The 17,916-nt window shown below is 42.5% G+C and overlaps 1 protein-coding gene across 1 annotated transcript in view; it reads right to left on the bottom strand.

Annotated features, from left to right (window-relative positions):
• The window catches only part of acss3 (acyl-CoA synthetase short chain family member 3), a 35,140-nt gene that overhangs the window by 9,785 nt on the left and 7,439 nt on the right, over positions 1-17,916 (bottom strand). The window contains exons 7-9 of the mRNA XM_070853450.1: positions 17,750-17,845; positions 15,888-16,039; positions 8,576-8,679 (exon numbers count right to left, since the gene is read on the bottom strand). Of these exons, the coding sequence (XP_070709551.1) occupies positions 8,576-8,679; positions 15,888-16,039; positions 17,750-17,845 (352 nt within the window). The remainder of the gene's footprint in view (positions 1-8,575; positions 8,680-15,887; positions 16,040-17,749; positions 17,846-17,916) is intronic.

Raw genomic sequence — 17,916 nt, forward strand, 5'->3', positions numbered from 1 at the left:
CTAATTGGGCTCAGTGTTAAAATGAAAAAAAAAAAAAGTAACAAGCGAAATAAAGTTAAGAGAGAGAAGAGACAAAGTGAATTGCACAGGGAATCAGAGTGGGTTGGAGAAACGGCAAGAGGTTGGCGATGCCACCAACCGAAGACAGACATGAAAGCAAGATGAGCAATCACGTATAACATGTGCACACACACACAAACACATCCCGGGTGCTCTCCCATTTAAAACTCGGACTCTTCAAGGGATGATTTCATTCCATCAGCTAAAAACATTGCCTCCCTTATCACTTTTCAGACAGCTCGGCTCATTTGCTCAGAGCCAAGTTTATGCATACAAATTCACTACTTAACTTGCTAATGAAAGACCCCGCCTCGTGCCTTGGAAACCTCAGAAGACCAGTGCTACAATGGCTTGGAGTGAATGCCAGACGAATTCCCAGCTTAGAGCCCCGATGACAGCAGCCCCCAGTAAACAACCAGGTAACACAAACGTGGCACCTCGGCTCTCGGAGATGTAATTACAGGAGCCGAGACATCTGCGCTACTGTCTCTGCAGCCATGTAATGAGACCGAGTAAGCGACAGCTCCTTTTTGATGCTCGGCGGTAAATGACACAAGGCACAAAACCATGGCTCCCGCACATCTCCCAAAGGTGGGAAACCAAGCACAAGGGTGACAGGACTCGGGAATAATTTTACTGCAAAGAAATGTATTCAGATTTGCTTTCTTTTTCTTAAAGGGAGAAGCTGAGGGACCAGCCTATGTGGAGAAAAGTAGTGGGAAAGAATAACAATAAGATGGAGGGGTTGTAATAATTCTACTACGTACAATTAAGACAGCAAATATACACTACACTATACACTATACACCACTCTTCTGGGAAGGTTTTCTACAAGACTTTGGCCACGGCCACAAGAGCATTGCGGAGGTCTGGCTCACAGTTGCTGTTTCAATTCGTGCCAAATGGGTTTAGTTGAGGTCAGGGTCCTGCCAGTCAGGTTCCTCGATACAAGACTTTCCTTAATTGGGACTGAGCTCAAACCACATTCAGCTCCAGACCAACAGCCGTATAGTGTAGTTCACAGTAAACAAATGTTTTCCCTGCACAGGTAGAAAATATAGAACTGGTTTTCTGACTTGTTTCTTTCTTAGTATAGGAGTTTAAATGTACAAATCATGATTTACAGTTTAGAAAAATGCATTATCAACAACAACAAGATACAGTATAATCTAGTCTAGGTGACCTTTTAGCACAGCCGCTGCTGTCACAGAGGAGAGGCATTTAACAACACATGTATTTTTGAGTGAATTCCCATAACTTCAAATCCTAATAGTTATGTACTTAATACATAAATATACAAATAATTGTATATTTTCTTTGTAAACAGCTGCTTCTTAAACTGTCTAAATTCAATGACTGTCTGAGTAAAAGTATTGAACACAATCTGTATGTACAATAGGGGCGTTCCTGTCAATGCAAAACCTAATTCTCTAACTCCCCCCCCCATACCCAGCCATGAAAGGGTTACAACCAATACCTTAATAACTGAACGCTAAGAGGTTTCTTGTGAAAAAACATCCTGCAGGTGATGGTATGTTCACATTTAAAACTGCACTGAGCTTCTTGGTTTCAGGTTAAGATTCCTTATTAAGCCCTGATCCAGTGTATTTCTGTCAATGTGCTGAGTCAGAGTGTCCGGGGCTGTTAAAAGCCTGTTTTTCTTTAGTAAGAGGATGGCGTTAAGGAGGCTATAAAACTGCCATTCACAGACCTTTTGAGGCTGACTTTTTCCAGGAGGTGGAGGATGTGTGGAAAATAATCCTATGCCAGTGCTGCATTTGGCAAACGCCTGCGGGAGAAATAGTCAATTCTACAGTTTATTTGACAAGAAAGGTGCTTTGAGGAATGCCAGTGCATTTTTTTTTTCAAGATACTTCCATTCTGTGCACAAAGGCATCTGCTGTCTGCCTGAGAGAGTCGGAGACAAAAGACAAACAGGGAGACACAGAGAGAAACGAATACGTAAAACACTACTGTAAGACCATCCGCCACCACTCACTGGTGAGGCAGCCAAACCCTGCCAACTGGAAACACACATTTGTTGCCAGGCAACAGCAACCTTCATCATCACCCCCCCCTTTACCCCCTGCCAATGGCACTTGGGTCTTAAAATAGCGCACAGATTATTATCAGGCACGCATTTTCTCCTATGCACATAAGGGGAAGCGAGCCGGGCCGCCAGTGGCTTCAGGTGGCTCAGAAGGTGACAGACTAGGTGTGTCGGGGGTTGGCGGGTGGTGTTAATTTTAATTTGTGGTCTGTGTGCATGTGAAAGAAGGATGTAAACACAAACAATATAATGATGATGGCGGTAAAGGGGAGAGATGGAGGAGAAGGCGCACAGGTGGGAATAAAAAAAAAAAACCAATGTGACGTGAAGGGTTGATGGGACAGGATGAATCAGCACATCACACGACAGCGGGAGTCTGAGAGATGACCGAGTCCGCCGCACGTGGAAATAATGAGCACACCAATCACTTCCACTCTGTATCAGAAAACTGATCTCGGCTGCACCGGCCAAGTGTTTCAGACTGAAAAGTACACAAGCTAAATTTGTCAAATTAGTCAAATTCCCATTGGTGAGCTTGTTAACACTATTTAGTATTTCCAGAAAGGAATGTGTAAATTTGGTGCTGCATGCAGTTGCTGACAAAAAAAAAAAAAATGGATGTTTGACAAATGCAATACCAGCTGGCATAATGCAAAACTATTTATTTAAGGATATGTATTCACACGAGAGCGCCTGAACATGAGCCTCCTGGCAATACTGCCTTAAATCTAAGGAAGTAAGAAATGCTTCAAGCCGTGACCTCCCCTGTAACCTCCCTCCTGCTGTACGTCACGCTGCCTCTCCATGGCATAATCGGCTGTTTTCTGTCATCCTTCAGTTTTCCCCAAACGGGGCCTTCTGCTGATCTAAGGAGAGCTCTGCTGTGAGTGAGCGAGTGCTTCCAGCTCTTTGTGTGACGCCACTGTTTACCAATCAGCAGTGATACACAGTTGGCTTCGAGGTAAGGAGAGCCCTCAGGGGACGGATGGGGAAAATGATGCAAAGCAAACCCTGAAACGTTTTTAATCTTTTCAGCGGCGAGCGCCTGGTTGATGAACTGTTTCCAGCATGGGGAGAGGATGTCGAAGATAATGATTTAGATGATGCATCTTTTAACGGGAGCTGGAAAACACACACTGTTGTTTGATAAATAAATAATTCTACAGCGATGACACAGCATCTTTACACAGAGGAGCTGGAGAATACACTCCAAAAGTCTGTCGGCGAGAGACATCTAGGGTAGGGGTTCAAAAGTATTTGTGAATTCAAATCCAGGGACAAATATTTCATTTCATTTATTATTAATTCAGCCAGGAACTGAGGATAAACGGCATGCTTTTCAGCTGTCGGCGACAAATACACCGCATGGCCAACTTCAACTCCAAGTTGAAGGAGACAAGATGTACTGGACCACATCTCCACTGGCCTTTTTAGCCTCTCCTTACAGCAATAGAAGACAATAAATTAAATAAGAACTGAATAAGATCAATTGATCATCTTATCTGAGACTTCACAGATAGAAAAAATTATTATATTCAGTATACGGTCGTACATGTCAGGGATAGAATATGAAAATGTGTTTTATCCAGGTAGGTTGCTAACCTGTCCCACTTATCCTAAATGAACTCATATCACTCTACTTCAAAAACTGTGCCACTCTACTCATCCACTCTTTCCATCACTGCCACGGTGCCCGTTTTCTCACCATTGATTACAGCTTTCGGCTTCTGAATATTACATTCAAGGATTACAGGCATGTAGCTGGAAAGATTTATGAGCTACTGCACCGGTGATTGATTTTGTTCAATTTCTACCTATTTTGCAGGTGAGTACAAAAAGCGATGCTCCATACAAGAACAAGGACAGATCTATCAATATTTATAGATGAAAACCAAATGTGTGAGGGAGGGACTTAAATAGGCTGTCACAGGTTTGAAAAATGACTTGATTCTGAGTTGGAAGCCAGAAGATGCAAACAAACTTTGCTTTTCAGGCGTTTTGACTATAATGAGTTTCTCAAGCAAGAGTCTGTCAGTCAATCTGTCTGTCTCTCCTGTGCTGAGTAAACAAGCCTTGAATTGTAACCTGCTTTCCATTGAGCAAGTTACTTCTCTTCTGTTTGCGTGGGGGGAATGAAGGGAAGTTGTCGGGTGACTTACACGGCTAGAAGTTGCTGATTGATGTCCTGTCTCCCAAGAGTCAAACAGTGCGCCGTCGCGAACTCAGTACAGGCAGAAGGAGCTGCACAACTATACATATACCACTTTTTGTTAATGTGATATTGACATTTTATTCCTGTGTGTCAATGTAACAACACTAATGTACTTAAACTGTTTATATACACATTTAGGCATTTGTAGGTCTATTGTAAACTAATCAATGTACCCTTGAACAAGACAATTAAATGGGCTGGTATTAATTTATGGTTTTATTGTCAATAATTCCCCCGAGTTCTGGGCGCACTAACTGCACATGACCTACATGTGGCGAGGGCAATACTTGTTAGTATGATGAATCAGTTGATGGTTTTAGTCTCCTCTGGCACAAATTGCTGTTAAAGATAAAATAATGGCGACCAGCCGCGACTGCTGCAACAATATGGATGTGAATCCAGCACAGAAGCAGCAGGAAAGCTACACCTCCCTCACAGACTGTGGAAAACACAGGTGAGCTTTGACAGTTTCAGACAAATAAACGCTAAAAAAGTTGCTCCGTGCCTTCTGTAAATTGGGAGGAAATGACCAACTAATGATGAGCTAATGAATATGTATAGCACGGCCCAGTCTCTCTCACCCACGCACATCAACTGCCTCAGACACACAAAGAGAAAGAGAGGGAGACGAGGAGCGACCCACTCTACCATGAAAAAGTGGAGAACACATTTGGATTGCGGCGCTGGCGGCCAGCTGCCATTTATTGAGTTTAGCAGGGGGTGAAGAATCCAATGGGATTTACACATCTAGACAGAAATCAAGAGAGCGCCAGAGGTTTTTCTTCAAACTCAATAAATCACCTGGCTGGTATAACGACAAAGTGTGACTGGATGCTGTTTGGGTCTCATTCCCTTTCTGTCCCTCGCACACAAACACATATGCACAGTCACAAACTTGACTGTACAACAAACACGTGTGTTGAAACGGAAATAACTGTTACCTCACAAACACGACGGGAAGCTCTGCTCAGCACATCCAGGCAAGTCCAACTGCGCAGCCAGTCAGACTCAGTCTAAGTTACGGGGTACAGGTACAGAGCAATGGGATGTGCTGTACATAACAGAGTAAACAACCAAATCACAAAGCACTGCGGGGCTTGCAAATACCATAATCTGGTGTTTGCCTTCGTGCATTGGTGCCTAAACGATTAATCCTCCCCTCTGTGCTCACATGAACAGTAAATGCTCATCCAAAAGCCTTATAAAGAAAAACATCAGCATTTGGATATTTAGACAGAGCTCAGAAATACCACAGAGAGGGAATTCACTGCCATTATTGTACTACCGAGTACTGATTGATTCCTCCTTTCTGTGAGCTCACTGCTAAGCACAAGCCCACAGTATAAATAGCCGTGCCCCATTTCAGAGGTTGATGGTCACCACTCAGGGGGGGTGTGTCCATAAGTAGACCCACAGACCAGACTGAGCCTCCCCAAATGAGACAGTCTAGACCCAAACACTTTTGGTGTGTTTGGGTGGTCATCTGTCTGCAATTTGAGGCTAACTTGGTGGTGGTTGGTCTGATTGGCCATTTTTACTTTTACTGCGACAAAGTGGTAAACCTAAAGCCTAAACACGTCTTATGATGGCTGAATTTGCAGTGATGGAGAACTAGCAAAATGTACCAGATCTCCTGCTCCAGGACAACGTGTCCTGATGAAATCTAACAGTGAATTAGTGTGAATCTATTCCTGGTTTCCATTATACATTCTATAGTGTTATTTCTTTATTTATATTATTTATTTCTTTATTCATCAGGTATTAATGGCCATCTGAGGCAAATACCTGGTGACTATGTGGTGTGTGTATAAATGGGTAAGGGGCTCAAAATTGAGGAGAAGAAGGTTGTTAATTTTTTGCCAGAACACAGACAGGCTTGGCTGAAATTGGACTGCCTTGCTGGCTAGTTGTAAGGTATTCAGTCTTGACAAGCAGACTGCAGAGGCGGCTGCTCTGAAATGGGATGCAGCATATAACTGACAAGGTCAGCAATTTAAACACAAGAGCACGAATTGATAAATCATATTTCTGCAATATTGCGATATTGAGCTCTTCACACACGCATTGAGCTTGAACAAACCAATCAGCCAAGTGGGCTAATCTGCACTCAGATCAGAGCGTGTTGCCTGTACAAACTCAAGGTCGATAGCCTTCCAACAGTCCAACAACAGTATTGATTCCATATTTAACGCAGAGATGTCGTCTTGTCCAGCATCGATCGTACATTTGCACTGGCAGGACATTACAAAACAAAGAGGATTCCAATTGTGCTCTTTCACTGTCGTTGCCTCACTTATCATAGTTGACTAGTACTTGGGGAGGAAACCAATCCAATAGAGAAGGGAGAGGGTGAAGGGGGGGGCATGACATTTGAATGATGGCAGGCTGCCTGGATTCAAGCCCGCCATCCAGGAGGTTAACAGGGTCGCACCCATTCAAAACTCATTACAAACCAGGGCCTGGGAAACAATACAGGGAAAGCTGGGAACCCTAGATTCTAATTACAGCACATATCTTGTCATCGAGACCCACCACTGTCGTGTTTTATAATCGGTCGACTGAGGTGAAGAAATGGGAGACAAATGCAAACTCGTCCTTCCTTGTTGAATGTACAACCACTGGATTGTGAGTTAAAGGACACGACCTTGCAAGACTATAAACAGATGATCGCAACTCAGCCTCTATGAGCATGACGTTAAGTTAAAGAGAAAATGTGAGCCCCTCTGCACCAAGGCCGACAGACCACAAATTATTTTAATCTTGTTTAAAATGAAAATCAACAATATAGTTAACATTGGTTAATCCGGTTTTGCTGATTTTGGAGTCTTACATGGGAATGAGGCGATAAAGACTTCAAGTAGTCTGACTTAAAGGTTGCTTCAGCAGGGAAGTGATTTCAATTTCCACTCCTGACCTGATGGACAAGGTGATCAGGACTGTTTTATTTCCTCTCTCTCTTTGGCTAAGCACACAGCGTAGTCCTCACATCTCAGTCCGTCGCTCAGTGGCCCATATGGGTGCAAAGTCAATTAATCATTAGTGAATTCAATTAAATGCAATGCCAATCAAAGCCCTCCTGGAAACGTTGCCCTGGAATGGAACCAGTTGACGAAATGCTCTCTAGGAGACCGACTATGGCTGACTCTTGGGTGAGGGGATCTGTGGTGGTTTTACCTGCAGGATATTAAGTGGAAATGGTCAGTAAATTGGTGAGATATTGCAGAGAACTTTCAGTCATGATTCTCATTTTGACTTTTGAGCCTGTAAATTGTGACCTATGTGTGTCATCTCAAAGAATGGATGTCTTTTCTCCAAAATGATCCCAGCCTTTGTCTTACTGGCCCTATCTGGACATCCCTATCCAATTTGGATTACGATTTAAATAACTTTGTGTAATGATCAGTTCACAAAGAAGCATAGAAATTTAAAGTGAGGCGTCTTAAACGTCATAATTACTCCAATTCCCTGGTCTACAATCCGAAACATAGAAGAGATTAATAGATAAAGACGGAAGTATGATCCAATGTGCTTCATACTGACAACAGGCTTTCAGGGAATAGCGATTTTCTGGAGTTATGCCTCTTCTCAAGGCCAAGTTAATGTCAATGGACTAATAAAATACAGCAAAGACCACATTTATAGTCTTCTCACACTGATAAACTTCAGACGAGACCGAGTCTTTAAGATCAAGTTAAATTAATACACCATATACAGTTCATGCTAATAAAGTACTCAAGGTCCTTGAGAATATTTCTCAGTATCTATATCATGAGAACTTAATCCCTAGAGTTTGAGGGGAAAGTGCTTCTCAACCTACTAAAGTGACATAATTAAAACTGCACGAGGCAGCTTCACACATAAAATATCGTAGGGGATAAATGTTTGAACATTCCTTACTTCAACCACCAGAAATCCTGTGACTTTAAGCCCATGAACTGCACACTCTGTATGCTGGCCTTGCTGTTATGTGATGCTTTATACCAAAGAGATGAAAGAGGCGGGAGAACAGAACATACTGTGGGAGAGTCCAGTTTCCTCATTTATTGATATCTAGGAGTTTCAGTTTGCATTTCAATTTCAAGTTTCAATTTGCTACTTCCTGTCCGGACTAAATGAGAATATGTATGGAATCTGATATAACAGCTGCACTTGATATCTATATAAAAATCTTTCCAGCGCAGCTTTAAATACAATGTGAAAATCATGGTTCTCCCAATCGGATCTCGCTCTTAGAAAGTAGAAACTTTCCCTACCAGTCTGCCACCAGTGATCAAGGACAGGAACCCCAAAGCTCCTCTTTGCCCACTCCAGCGTCTCGACATCACAGCGCTCCCCTGCCACGAACAATGACCGCAACCTGCAAGGACACAGGGTGCATCTGCCGATCACTTTGATGAAACATGACATATCTATTCCCTCACAGGAATGGACAGGATAACACAACATCTATGCAACTGAAAAATACACTTTTTATGTTTTCACCAAGTGTCATGTGTTAACATGCTGCTTAAAGCCCTAAGTTGTAGATTTCTGAAGACTTTAACATAAAAATGTGTAAAAGACCAAAATGAGATGCGTCAACCTTTTCTTTTAACAGAAATGAAATACTTTTTAGAATTTGTCTCAAAAGGCCTTCAAACATTTCCAGCAATTACCTGTGGAGCATATCCTGAGTGGACTTTGGCCATTGCTGTGTCTTTAAGCAGGCTAATTATATATTTATTATACTTGGAGCCGGGCATCTTGTTCGATGTCGTCTTCCAGGAAGCCCAGTCTTGGTATGACTCTGCTCTTTTATTCATACAAGGGAAGTATTGATGACACCCTGACTCATGACTGGAGTACCTGGGTACAACAAACACTTGCGAGGACATCTGAATCTGTCAAACCTGGCCCTCCCTTACTAGTCCCTCCTTGTTCAAGCTTTTGTTTGCTTACAGTTAGGACAGCTGCGCCTCCCTGGCTTCATGAAATCCTCCCTCCATGCCCTACAAGTGACCCAAAAACACTGCAATTCCTATCTTCAGACTCCCTGATTTCTCCCACATCATTCTCTCCCAAACTCCCTCCATGGCTGCTCACGTCTAATTCACAACAGCGCTGGCTGCTCGCTACGAGGCGGTGAAAAGACCCGTAACTCCCTACAAGTCCAGGCCACAGTCCAGCCATAGATGTTCTTCAGATAGCTACAGTTTCCAACAAATGACTGCTGGTCATCACTCACTGGTGTCAACCCTCCACAATGGCGAAATGACCTTCCAACTTCAACCAATCTTGAAGTCACAGTCTATCTTCTGTGACGAGCAACAACATTTTCATCATGTCAGTCTCTCCCCACTGAATCATATCTTTTCTCCTCCTGCTCCTTCCCTGGATAATATTTCAGCACTTCTCTCTAACAAGATTGTTCTTTGGTCTCAGGAAAAATTAGGCAGTCTGTCTTCCTCTGGTTTGCAGTAACAATGTGATTTTGGGAGATGGGCTGCACTGCTAGAACATAGTGAACAATGTCCAAAATAATCTGCTGTTGTTTGCTGCTGTCTCCAAGATGTTGTTAAAGATTTTGTTATTTTATAAAGATTAATGAAGACGAAGTACATAATTATGGGCTCTAAATTTACTTTTGTTTTCTGGTTAACATAACAATTTGTAACAGTTTATAAGTTAGCATACTGAAGGTATGGTAATTTATCATTACGTAACAGTTTTTCTAAGCATTATGACTAAGTAAATGCCACATAAAGAGGTACATAAAAGGTCATAATGAACTCATACAGACACTGTGATCTGGGAAGCGGTGGTGGGACGGTGAATGTTTGGCTGCTGCTCAAGTTCAAGGACGATGCACTGAGTCAGTAAACATCTGTAGAGAGGTTCTTAGGAAAATCATCCCTAAATCAAGGTTAATATATAGAAGGTTAATGATGGTGATGCGAGTTATTTCAGATTATATATATACACAGGGCATTAAAATAAGTTTATTATGTCATATTTCTCAGCTTGTTTGTTGTTCCCAAACTTGTTCAAATGAAAAAATGTTGCGATATTGATTTCACTGCGTAACATTTTCTGTTCACTAATTGAATACAGGAAAATAGTTATCAATACCTTAAGCAACATCTGTTCACAGTAAATAAATGACTTAGGATCACAATAAACCTCCTTAGATATAACAGTATGAGGACAAACAATGACTTAGTTGTTCCACATTTAAACCAACAAATATACCACTTAAGTTTATCTTGGTCTCCATTTAAGCAAATATCCTCTCTCAAACTATGCTAGTTTGTAATGATAAGGCCACACTAATCTACAGTACGACCTTGGAGTGGGCCAATAAACCGCAAAACAACATTCTTGGTGGTTAAGGTTATCCACGTGATGGCCTTTTGTCGCATGTGTAAATTGTGTAAATTGCTAAAATGCTTACAGCTGCTTATGTGTGGTCAGTGTGACAAAGTTGAAGTGAGAATAAATGAGCAAAGGAGATGATAGCTGAAACTGTTGGCAGTCATATTTTCCACACAGATGGACACTTAATCTCCAAAGCCCAGGGACCCAGGAATATCTGTGTGTATGGTGTTGTGTTGTGTTGTGTGTGTGTGTTGGTGTTCAGGGCGGCACCTCTGCAATATATGGAAATGCATTTACAACATGGGACACGCAGACTAGAGAATCCCTCTGGCCTATTCTCAGGAGTTTCTTTTAATCAAAAGGCAAATACTGTGCAAACGTCACCACCTTTAACAGCTTTTACTGTGCGCCAAGAAGCTCGATCAACCTGAGTACCTGCACTTTGTCACTTGTTTATGTGTGGTTCTGAGCGCTGACTTAGTATTCCCGTCTCTAAAAAACACAGCTGACAGAGTGTCTGCCCCTTTTGTCATGCTACATTTATGCAGAGCTCTGCTCCCATCACAGCTTTAGACAGCCCTGTAGCCAGATGCTTCATATCTATGTTGACAAGTAATATGGCTCAAGCACATTGATAAGGGACCTGGGCTATTCCGGTTGAGAAGGCTCCAGACAAGTAAATGTCTCACAGTGTCAATAAACTCCAAACAGGGTATTTGAGCTGCAAAATATAATTTGAAGGCCTCTCTACCATGAAATGATGTCTTTGACAATAAAGCTAGCAGTTTTCTGAAAGGTTTTACTACTTCCATCAAGACACGTTTAATTAAAATCAGCACTATTAATATTGACATATCCTTCCATGTGTTATAGGAAGTGGCAAAATGCATAGTGCAGAGCTCAATCTATTAGGCAAGACTGTCACAAACACTATGCTTCAAAAGCTTTTACATGTAACAAGTCAGCCTGGTCTGCTCTATTGAATTCAGTATTAATATGAGGAAGTTCAAGTAAGACCTCTTACAACAAAAGCTGGATTATCTTGAATCTCCGTGCTCTCCTGATTCATGTAGTAAATTAAGCATTCGAGATAAAGACGAGGACAAACTCATAAATTGTCCTTAACTGCTCTCCTCCACCAAATTAATTAAAACCTTTTAAATTCAATGAGGATATTAGACATACCAAGTTTCAAAATGCCGTGTTCTGTCGGCACGAGAACCTTTCTGCAACTGTAAAATTAAAAGTACATACAATAAGCGAGTGAGAGGCTCAACCAGGCACTGAACCACCCTGCGCTGGAATGAAACCCAGTTTCATTGCTTCCTTTGTATTGCTGCCTTTGTGTCACTGTGACATGTTTTGTTCAGCGCCAAAAGGGAAATGCAGTAATCTTTCACCTACCTGCCTCCTCCAAGAGGAAAAGGTACATTAAGAACAAGATGGTGCACACAGAGACGGGATGGCGCTTAGATGACTGATTGTAACTGGGTCGAAACTGAAGAGTATAAATGCCACCGATATTTGAGGCACAAATATTGTAAAAAGATAATCTCCGACTGCAAGTGCAGCATTTAAAAAAGGTGCTCTGCATTCAGCATGGCAAACATTTGCGGATCGGCAAATTCAGCACACAATGCCAGAGTTACTGAATGATTCACTGGGGCCATAGGTCACCCACACTCAGAATTGCTTTATGATTGCGTGCTTAGGGGCATTTTCAGACTGCTGAACAGAATGAAAGTGGTGAATTGACACCAGAGCCCCTTAGGTCCAAGTTTTTCTGCACTGCACCAAACAATTAATAATTGTGATAATCTCAGCAAGTATCCAACTCCCTGGGCTAAACTAATACCATGAAAAATGTTTGTTTTTAACTCTGAGCTACAGAAAACCTTTACGTGAACAGTAAGACAGAGGCAGCCGTTTCACGCGGCATGCTTTAATACAGGTGGGCTGCAGCGACCTGCCATTGTTTGTTATCCATCCTGATTAACACCCAAGCGGATCGAGCCAAGGGTACAGACTGTGAAAAATGCAGGAGGAAAAGGGCTCTGCATCAACAGATGGCCACACACTAACAAGAGTCTGGACAGGCTGCACAGAACACCATCGGCCATTAGATGCTTTCACTCATGAGATTTCAAAGCTCGACAAACAACCTGCAGTTCAGGGTTACGGCCTATGACCTCTGTAATTCCAAAAGCCTGAAAGACTTGCACATGGGCTACTTTTAGATTTCTGATTTTCAATCTCCTTCAGGGTTAACACCAACACATTTTTGCTTTTACAGACTGATCAGCTATTAATGCAATGGCCCCTCTGCTGATTCACTCTGCTGTAGCTTGCTTTGTGTCTCCAGGGCTGCAGACCAAATTAGGAGCTTAATCAGCAGCATGGGTCCAGTGTGCCACATGCATATGAGGCAGAGCAGCAGCCAGCTCTCCCGTCACCGCACTTCTTCCTTTTGTGGTTTTTGGTTCCCTTTTGTTTGGTTTTTTTTGCCGGCACAACACACATACACCACATTTCCACCCATCCACTCCCTACACTACTGACTTTTCTCATGCTTTGTCCCCTATTTGTTTGCTCATTTTTGCTTTTTTCATTGTAACTACATTACTTTACTATTAAGTTTACTTGTGCGTCTCCCATTCCTCATTCAGTCGAGAGCCGGCTGTGACAAATGGAGGTTCTTCCAATCCTTGTTGGTTTTTGTGAGTGTGTTGTGAATTGTTTGGGAGGCACATTAACGGGTGGGTAAATAGCCTGATTTAGTTTCCTGTGAGCAGCTGTATTTAATAAAAGGGCGTTGATTTGTTTGGGAGTGTGTTTGTGCCGCCAAAGCTGAATTGCCATTGTTCTGGCCCTGATTAGGCCTATGAGCGGGTCTCTTTGAAATTTGTTTTTGTGGGTTGGGTAGTGAACGTGGCTGGAGCCGCTGTCTCGGGGCACATCAAAGCTGCAGGTGGGTCACCATTAATACCCAACACAAGGAGCACCTGCAGACTCGGGGAAGCTTAGTAGGATGGGCTACGGTGATGTTTTGGCTGTAAGATGGGACTGTGTGAACTAAGTGTGTTAAATCATGGCTAGCGTTTTGGGAGCTCTGTCGGAGCAGTTACTGAAGCACTGTTCACAGACAATTGTTGAAGATAGCAGAGTATTTTAAGCTGGAGGTCGGTGACAAGAGGTGGAAGGAGAACATTAAGGCGAATTTTAAAGCTAACTTGACTGAATCGATGTCTCAGACCTAAGTTATATGCTGTTGGTCCTGGGCTGCACGTTTTTGATGTGCCTGGCTACTAGTGGAGCTGGTTCCAGCTCCAGTTTAACTTTTGAGCAGACAACAAAACAATTACTTATGTTACAAAATGAAATGAAAAATTGGTTTCTGAGAAGTCGGGGAGGGAGGCAGAAATTAAAAGAGCTCCATCGAAGCGGTTACTGAAGCGCTGTTTCACAGAAAATTGTTGAAGATGGAGCTTGATTGCCTCCGATGCAGCTGCTCCTGGTAGGTTCATGCCTGGTTCTTTCGACATTGCTACTAATCTGCATTTATAGTTGGCCAGTTTTGTGAGTGAGATACAAATACATTTTTCCTCGCAGTTTGAGCAGATAGTCGAGATTAGAAGGGTTAGACTCTGACCGCACATTACATTTACAATGCATGCTTACAGGTCAAGTGCAGGAAGCTTACCCTGCTCTCACTGTGGCTGACAGTAAGATCTATGCAACGGTCAAGGCTGCAGTCTTAAGAGCTTACGCGTTAGTGCCTGAGGTGTGTCGGCAGAGGTCATGGGAGAAGTCTGCTACACAGACACATGTTGAGTTTGCCAGAAAGCTAGCTACTCACTTCAGAGGGTGGTGTGTGATGCTTTGTGTGATTTTGTCATTTTGGAGCAGTTTAAAAACTCTGTTCTCAGTTATACTGCTATCTGGCCATTAAGTAGATAAGAGATGGCAAGAAGTTAGTCCTCAACTTGTTAGGTCAGAATAATTGTCAGAGTGAAAGCCTGAATGTCCAGCTTTACCAGGTAAGATAAGGTAAAGTAAGTTAAAGTAAGAGAAATGTGCATGTTAAAACCTCACTGCTGACAACATCTGTTCAAACTGTTCCAGGTGCTGTTTTGGTTCTGCCAGGTAGATGTGAAAGCAAATAACAAGGCTAACATTTCAGATTACCTGCAGTTTGTGTTGAATGGCTTTCTGCAGTTTGTAAGAGTGCCAGTTAAGATCCTGAGAGATGCAGATTCCCTGGATTCATTTGTTTTGGCCTCGGCACTGCCTCTCTCTCAAGAGAGTGATTGGTGACTGGTGATTTTGTTTCTGTCAGTGGTACGAGTATGCAGATGCTCCAGTTTCACTGCGCAGGTTGATGTTAAGGGATGATTTGTATGCTGCCAATTCAGGGTATAACTGCCATTCTGGGAAATGGTCCGGCTGGTAGTTGTGTCTGGGGCTGATATTCCTCCACCTCTCTCTCAGAAAAGCTTCAATACGCTCACTCATATTCTGTGGTGCCCAGAGCTCAGCAGCACGAACATCTGAGTTCAGTGTAAGCCTCACAAGACAGAGACCTGTAGCATACTAGCAATTCAGAGAATCACAAAATTGCTCCATAAATGAATAGAGAACACTGCTAACACAAGGTAACGTGAAGCCTTATTATACACAAAGGTCACGGTTGGCCAAGTTGTGCACTAGTACAGTGGTAGCAGTGTCTGGGGAGTGACGCCAGAGCCCAGTGCTCTTAATGTTGTTGTTTTTGTGTTTCCCCACTCATTCCAGTTTTGGTTTTCTCCTTTCAAGCTCGTAAATTGCTTCCCCAGGCGCCCAGGGTTGTTGATTTGAGTGGCCTTGTTGGAGAGACCAAGGAGAGTGGTAACAGTTTATAGAGTATTTGATAAAAGGTAAAAATTGTATTTTGGTTTCATTGGTGGGTTGATATTTGTTTCCTGTTGGGGTTCTGGCAGCATGGGCCCCGTGTGCCATTTAAATACAAGGCAGAACTTATTTTATTCTAACTAAATTACTTTGCTTTTTGCTTTACTTATGTGTCTCCCATTCTTTGTCCAGTCAAGAGCCGGGCTGTGACATGATCAGTTATCTGAATTGTTGGAAAAAAGTGTTCCTTCACCTCACTGCACTATCCACAGTTTTAGTCTCGGTTATAATGAATTCCCCGTCATACAGAGTGCTGCTGTCTACCTGGACAGGGGGTATTTTTTCCCAATTTCAGCATGGGGGTCCTGCTGTCGAATAGCTCGGATGGCGGTGGGCGCTGTGAACATGGACGAGGCTCCGTTTTCAGACAGGACACGGAAGAACGCACCAGGATCTGGCGTTCCCACAGGCTTGCCCTGTAAAAAGGCAACAGCTGGTTAGTTCACAAACTGTAACATGGATGAAGGCACATAAATCATGTGACGGACAGCCTACAGAGCGAATAGCAGAGGAGTAGATTATTGTGGAAGCTCAAACACATGACAGCAATATTTCTACAATGTTCCACAGTACAACTTCACCTCAACTGTGAACTGCAGACCATGAATATTCATAGAGCAGCTGTTTAAAATGGAGAGGCGCACTGGAAGGCTGCCTTCAGGACAGATGGGCTCACAAATCCATGGATTAGGAAAACAAAGTTGCATTGTAGTAGTATTGTTTGTCTTGAAGAAAAGATATAGACAAAAGAAGCCCACAGGCAAATGTCTCAAACAGCAATTTCCATAGTGCTGTCTGGTATTCAACTAGCCCGTCCCTACAGTGGAAGGACAACTGCAGAGGAATGAGAATGGTAAACAGCTGTAGTGAGTTTTGGCTGTTATTTTTGCTCTGGATAAATATTTGTGTCTGTGTATTGATCAGAGGAAAAGATAAAATGTTGGCAGCATAATGCCTGAAGATAACCGGGCTGCTAGAACAAGAGCCAGGTGAGACAAGCAGTCAAAACACTGATTTAAGGAAAGCAGATTAATTCAGTGTTGATGTAATGAGTGACCTTCACGATAAGACATACACTGCAAGCGGCACATAGACAGATTGACAGACAAACAGACACACACACACACACCCCTCTAAGCCCTGGCCGACATGTTACACACTAAATACCCACCACATAATACCCCATTTTCTGTCTACCTCTTCCAGTCATTGTCTAATAAAAAGGTAAAACAAAATACCAAAAAAAAAAACTATCAAATAATGATGATGATAACTATAATAAGTACCCTGCAGGGAGAATGTATTCCACTAGCCAATGGCACAAAGCACGAAGCAAAGCCAAAGTACCTGGAATAATCCGTTGCATGAATATCATGTGGTTGTTCATAACACATTCACACGGAAAATATTTCATTAAAGCTTGTTTACTCCAGTAGGATTGCATGCCAATGTTGTGTCCTTAAGGTTTGATACTGTTGGGCCAAATTTAATTTGATCGTGTCTACTCCATTCTAACTTCCCACATACTTTTTTGGTAAAACGAAAAATGCTTCACCAAAATGACCAAGGTTGAATTTAGTGTATCTGCCAAATGATGGAGGTTGTTTACAGTCCTCAGTTTCTATTGGTACTATTGTGCTGCATGAATAAGATATTGTTATACTGCGTCTGCACCACTGAGAAAGACCGAAATTCAATACAGTTGCTTTTGAGAGATTAAATGTATTCTGCGAGCTGAAATTTCTTTTTAATGCCAGTGTGGGAGGGCGTAAATTGCATAATCAGGTGACACACTGACTGGCATCAGTAAAGAAAAAAACTGACTGGAATAGACGGAGCTGCAGTCTTTTGACAGTGTAGTGTAGGAGCCAGAGCCAAACATGGCAACAGGGTAAAACACACACATCTTGAAGTCAGTCCCAGCCCACATAAACCAGAGTCATTAACCAAATATGGATGCATTCAGCCTGCAGAGCCAACTAGGGCCAAGCTGATATAAAAAAAAATCTGATTTTTACCACTATGTGAAGTGTACAACTCTCATTGCACATGCTCTGCTATTTCTTGTTGTTAGCAATACTGCTATAGTCAGTTTTAGATATTAAAGCTTGTCCACAGGGACATACCTCATAGAGGATTGTGCTGTTACCATGGAGCAGAGGACCATAGCATATATATGAATGGCCGACCACCCAGCCCAGGTCTGACGCTGCCCACCAAACCTGCAAGAGGTTAAAAAAAAATAAACAAAGAGGTGAAATATGGACAGACTCCCTGTGTAAGATACTGTAGT

Source organism: Pempheris klunzingeri, chromosome 22 (genome assembly GCF_042242105.1).
Source record: "Pempheris klunzingeri isolate RE-2024b chromosome 22, fPemKlu1.hap1, whole genome shotgun sequence".
NCBI classification, from domain to species: domain Eukaryota; kingdom Metazoa; phylum Chordata; class Actinopteri; order Acropomatiformes; family Pempheridae; genus Pempheris; species Pempheris klunzingeri.